We start from the raw sequence: 6,553 nt of genomic DNA, 5'->3' as shown, positions 1-6,553 counted from the left end.
ACCACATCCGAAGCGTCCAAAGACACAACAGTTAACTTGGAAGGTTATGGCTTTAGTATATTGAGATGTGCATGGAATATTGTTCTTCGACTATTTCCAAAAGGGACACACAATCAATAGCGAATACTACAAAAAAGTTGTTGGATCGTTTGAATGCAAAAATCAAGGAAAAATGGCCTCATGTGCCGAAGAAAAAACCATTGCAAAAAAACATTGATGAATAGTCGTTTTTTGGCAAAAAATGTATTTGTCTTAGTTGAATTGAATTTTAAATAGAAATCAATTTTTGCATTGAATAACTGTATAAAAAAGTTTTCATATACAATATATTTATTTATTCACATTTTAGTATAGTATCTTAGAAGCATTTAGATCCCCAAATTTTAATAGCCGTTCAAAACTTTGTCTTGTTTCCATTTTTGGATTTATTTATTTTTATGGTGTAAAGTAATAAATTAATAATACCATATAAAACATATTTCTAATAATGTACGTTTCATTTTATATGAACTTCATTCTTAAAAAGTCAATTCAATAAATTTTTCTTTCAACGTAAATAACTTTTCCCCATTAGAACGTTTACCTACTTGGGTAGATATGAACTAAGTAATACATCAATATAATTCAACGCCGACTTTCTCTTAGGTACGATCACATAAGGAATAGTTGAATCGACTCCAAAACTTATTCACCAAAATTATTTTAACGGACACATAAAATGTTAATTACCTTACAAACGTGAATATATAATGATCACACCACCATACATTAAAACTACAACACTAACATAGAATTATAACAGATACGATATGTTATTTTGTTATTGCAATTTCTACGTAACAGTTTACAATACCCGCATGCGCTCTTTACCTCATTCAATTGATGTAAATTATTTAAACAATTATTGTGAAGGAATCGGGCACGTCGTACAGTCTAAGGAATCACTTAAATACCACTTAGAAAGCAAAAAGAATATTGATATGTTATTGAGAAAGATTTATATAAATGTTGGTGAATGTAGTTTAGTTCCGCCGCGGAAGACTTTGCTTTGTTATTGTTATTGGTTTACTTTAGATAAATCAACTAGGTATCAAGGAACTGGTGAATATAGTATTATACAAGATGTATGTAAAAGGTCTTATATACAATGACTACGTATTGGATCGAATAAATCGTTTACAGTCGCTTAGTTTGGGCGCTATATTTTTATTATAAAATAAAAAGGGTTTACGCGATTTTGATAATATTTCGCATTGTCAATTAGTGCTATTAAACAAATATTTTGAGACAATTTCCAGTAAATACTAATAAATAAAGTGAATTAAATAGGCAAGAGTATGTGAATACTATCATATCACGTGTCGTGTAGAATTTAGGGAGTTCATAAATTGGACGTTAATGTTAATCCACAAATTGTTATGTTTTTCATTAAAGGATGCCATACGAGGGTTTCCTGAAAAATTTTCTGTATCATAAACATAGTTCAACAATGCTCTAGCCTCGTTAATTCTTCAAAATAATAGTTGTCGTCTTCCACTTCACAATAAGCGTTTACCTTTGCGATAACGCCTTCGTCTGATTAACATCTCATTATATAACATAAAAGTTAGAAAACAGGAACAAGTTGCTTGGGTCCAGAACTCCTGAATACGGTGGATGTTCACCCATTCCAAGTGTAATTCGTGAATGCGAAGTGCGTTGTCCTGATGGAGACATTTTCTTTTCTTCAAATACACTCTTTTGACCCTTCAACATACCAAGGAATGAGGTATAATACTCTACTTTGATTACGTTACAGTCGATAAACACATCCCATTACTATCCCATCACTTTTCCGGCAAATGAAACCGTTTTTACCTTGTTCGGAGCAGGTTCCCTGTTTACAATCCATTGTCTTGCCATTTTTTCATATCAGAAGTGTTGTGATAGATCCAGGTTATATGAACAGTTTTGAATCGAAGCAAATAGGCTATATCTTTTGCTAAAACCGCGTCAATGAGGCTTGGGAAATATTCATTCGAATGCCCTTTTGATCCAAAGTAAGCAAACGTAAATAACTTACGCATGCATAATTATTCAGTAAGTATCTAGCGTTTGTTTATATACCGATATCCACTTCTCTAACCACAATCAGACGGTCGTTCAACACCATTTTGTGAATATTTTCCATGTTCATCATAATTTATTTCAATTACTAATCAAATAATGGCAGACGATAACTGTGCTATTTGCTGGTGCAGTAAGCGACAGATCTGTTTATATTGATGCTAATGATGGCTCTACCGTAGCTACCTTGCGAGGATTGTATAGATTATTGAAGTTTGGGCTGAAATGTCCAGACAGTTAAACCAACTTGTATGGTCTCCCTCAAAGATTATAAGTGGCTAATGAGTTAGTAATTTGAGATGCAACAACTCAACACTTTATCATTAATAACGAGCCAGGGGCGATTCCACAAAGTAATGGACTGTTTATTTTAAAAATTTGTTATACTGTGAACGTGGCGATTAAAAAAATTGTTAAGATTACTTATTATTTTTCAACTTTCCTCTATTATTCATTAGAAATGTATTTGTTTGGTTTTTATAACTGTCAAAGAAGGTCAATGAATCAAGTTTGAGTTTAACATATCTGAATTTATTTAGAATAGTCACCTAGATAATTTCAATACCAAGGTGAAGTAAACTTTTAGTTGGGAGTAGAATTTTAAGATAGTGTAGAAAACGTTATTTCCAATGCCCACAGCTAGGACTATCTAAAACATGTTATTAGTAATTAAAGTATAATCCATTCAACTATTTTTTTCGGAAAATTCGATACTTGCATTCTTAATTAAAATAACCAAAAAATCACTCACTATAAGTAATGAGTGGAACAAAACCTTTTACTTCAGAGTGAATAGTAATATAATAATTAGCAAACAATATGCAGTGAAAAAATATATATTTTTGGCGTCAAGATAAATTATGTGGACCGTTTCACAATATCTTACATTTTACTACATGAAAAACTCATTTTTCTCTCCATCTACTCACTAATTTTCGAAGATATAATTAGTTCATTATATAGTATATAGTTTTCTACAAAAATTTTATTATCATCTATTAACTAATTTTCTAATAATTCTTTACAGTTTCCTACTACTGTTTTCGCCATCTGGTGATAGAAATCTAAAGATAAAATGAGCGAAGTAAACTATATCATAATTTTTACAGTTTCCTACTACATATTGTAATTATCAATAAGAAGTAAATCAATTAAATATAACTAATAATTTAACACTTAAATTATTGTTTAGACAATGATTATTAAATTGGTCATTAGTTGAAGTTTCTTGAATATAAAAGAATCCGAATCTTCATAGTATTTTAAAAGTTTTGACTACAGCTTCTGTTGAGAAGTTCGCCAATAGATGGCAAAACATTGATCATTTTAAAAATGTTTTGAAATTTAAATTGGTGATATAAATCTGTTGAACTTATTAATTAATTTGCACTGTGATCAACAATTTTATTACATTAATATATATTTCGAGAGGAATAGAAATGAGGATAAATGAAAAGGATGATAAAAATGGAATTGTCTATTCTCCTTTATTCTATATATTTTACAGAACATTAAAGAAAATTTTTTGATTGTGTGCTACTTGTTCTGTTTTGATGTAGTTCTGATGAATAATAATTAAAATTTAGATTTGTCGCGGTAGTATTTTATTCGAATTTTAGTTCAATTTATGGTTAATTGGACAAGATACAATTGACCCTTAACTAAAAACTAGAATAGCAACGGCTTAATTTATAAAAAGTCCAAGACAATTACTGGTAACCTTGACATTGTTATTCATATTATTACACGTGGTTAGTTTAGAATTAACTTGATTGATCTTTACGTTGCTTAGAATAAATGAGTTTTAGCGTCTTTGTGTCTGTTTATTCAATTGAAGGACAAAAAACATGTATAAACCAAAGTATATTTATTTATTTGCCGATGTTGTTTTTCATTCATTTTACTTTGCGCCGATGACATTTTAATGACGGATACAAAAATATGTCATAATTGTGTTATTATTCACCGAATTCATGATCATATCATCATCATTATAAGCAGCCTATTCCTACAATTTTTCTTGTAGCGGCTTCTCCTAGGTCTCTTCATGTGTCGTGGGTACCATGTTGTAATTTTTGTGGTGTGTCTATTATTTCATATATTTAAATATTGTATATATGTTTTCGTGATAACTTCGTTGACGAAGGATTAAGTTGTAATAATACACTAGGTATTTATTTGAACGCAAATTAATATTATATCATATATATTAAAATTACTTTAATTAAAAACTCGTGATACGTGTTTGTCGAGAAACGTGTTTCACTTATTAATGTGATAACTGAAAACAGAGATTATTTATAAAACAAAACAACCAGGGTCGCATTTCTTATTTCTAACTGTAAGCACCAGAAATACTTCTAGTACACATTTTTATGTTTGAGTATATTACATAATTACACAATTTTTTAGGTCTGGAACAGATATTCTATGGTTTGTTGGAAATATCTGGTGATACATCAGATGAATGTGGTTCTACAACATCTTAAAAACCCCATTCGCTTCTGATGAGTGAAAAATTTTTATTTCAATTTTTCTACAGACAATTTTATTACACAGCATTATAAAGAGCATTACGATGCTGAGGAAATGCCGAATATAAACGAATACGAAACAGATATAAGTGGTACGGTCGCTGATGAAGAGGTGGAAGCAAAACTCAAGAAACTGAAAAACAGAAAATCACCAGGACCGGACGGCATCCCAAATGGGCTTTTAAAATATGGAGGCCCCAAACTTGCAAGGAAACTAGCGCAACTATTTGACAAAATCTTGAACAAAACGGAAACACCAGACGAATGGCATAACAGCATCACCATACCTGTATTCAAGAAAGGGCTAAAAACCTGCCCAGAAAACTATAGAGGAATAACTCTCTTGAATACGGTAATGAAAATTTTCACGAGTATTCTCAAGGATAAACTGCAAACACAAATTAAGAATGCTGAAGAACAACAGGGCTTTACAAAGGGACGGTCAATAACAGACGCAGTGTTCATAATAAAACAAATAAAAGAAAAGGCTACAGAGTACAATATGCCAGCGTATATCTGCTTCATTGACCTAACAAAGGCGTTTGATAGGATCCGGTTGGGAGACATTTTGCATATATTGATGGAAAATAAGGCACCAGCAAACATAACGAAGATAATTCATCAGCTAAATAACAATAACGTAACAAAGGTCAAAGTAGGAGTTCAATTCACTGAAAATATCCCATCAACGGGAGGAATTAGACAGGGTGAGAGTCTAAGTCCCTTCTTGTTTAATTTCCTCATGGATAAAATTATAAACAAAGTAACATGTCTCAACCTCGGATACAGAATGGGCAACAAAAGGTATGGTATGCTACGGCGATGATGCAGCAATCATCGCCGAATCAGAAAACGACCTACAGAGACAACTCTTCCAGTTCTTCTTGGTAAGGCACCAACTCAATATGAACATTTCTATCAACAAAACCAAATGTATGACAATCGCGAAGGATCCGCTCAGATGTAAGCTGGTGGTGTTCCCATAGAACAAGTTATGCAATTCAGATATCTGGGTATAGACTTATCAAGTACCCACAACCCAGTTAAAGACCTAAAAAGCCAGATTAACAAAGCATCCGCACTATCAGGATGCCTACGAGATATAGTCTGGTCCAACTCGTACATGCGCAAAAATAGCAAAAGTAGAATCTACAAGACTTGTATCAGACCCATCATGACGTACGGCACGGAAGTCCGCGAGGACACCAACATGATGAAACAAATGCTGAGGGTGGCCGAGATGAAAACACTGAGATCAATAGTGGAGAAAACAAGAAGAGACAGAGTAAGAAATACAGATGTCAAAGAGCAATGCGGGATACAAGACATTGTGAGATGGGGAAGACAACGTAAGAGGCAGTGGTACAACCATGTAAGACGAATGGACGAGAACAGACTTCCGAGAATAGTCCTAGAAAACAACCCGCCCAGCTCAAGGCCTCCCGGGAGACCACCTAAAAGGTGGAAAGATAGTTGGTAATCCACCTCTCAGGAAAAGATGCAGATGCAGTTTCAGAATTAACAGATCTCCAGGAAGTAGAAGAAGAAGAAGACAATTTTATTCCTTCTAAAATAATCTCCATTACAACTGAAACATTTGTCGAAATATATTGTGTACTTATCTGTAAAAGTGATTGACAGTTCCTTCCGCACTTTTTCGTTCACCTCTTCAGTGTTGTAGAATCGATATCCTTTTCATGCATGGAAATAAGAGAAAGCAAAAGGGGTAAGGGGTGTGGATCTGCGTAACCAAGCAATTTTTAGCCAAAATCTACAATTGCCCTGACCAATACCAGCAATAGATTTTCAATTTGACAATGAGTTGCACAACAACAATTCCGCTCGCGAAAATGTATTTTGTTTATTGTTAAATCCCCGCAGCATTTACTCAATAATAATTCGGTTAAATAGGG

The 6,553-nt window shown here is 32.8% G+C and overlaps 1 protein-coding gene across 1 annotated transcript; it reads left to right on the top strand.

The window, feature by feature from the left end:
• The first annotated feature begins 4,695 nt into the window (after positions 1 to 4,695).
• LOC130442984 (uncharacterized) lies at positions 4,696 to 6,120 on the top strand. The gene is made up of 3 exons (XM_056777408.1): positions 4,696 to 5,347; positions 5,430 to 5,603; positions 5,660 to 6,120. The coding sequence occupies exons 1-3, from the start codon at positions 4,696 to 4,698 to the stop codon at positions 6,118 to 6,120; spliced, it is 1,287 nt and encodes a 428-aa protein (XP_056633386.1).
• The last annotated feature ends 433 nt before the right edge of the window (positions 6,121 to 6,553 follow it).

Source organism: Diorhabda sublineata, chromosome 4, assembly GCF_026230105.1.
Source record: "Diorhabda sublineata isolate icDioSubl1.1 chromosome 4, icDioSubl1.1, whole genome shotgun sequence".
Taxonomy (NCBI): Eukaryota; Metazoa; Arthropoda; class Insecta; order Coleoptera; family Chrysomelidae; genus Diorhabda; species Diorhabda sublineata.
The sequence above is the reverse complement of the archived record's forward strand: the minus strand, read 5'-3'. Positions and strand labels throughout refer to the sequence as shown.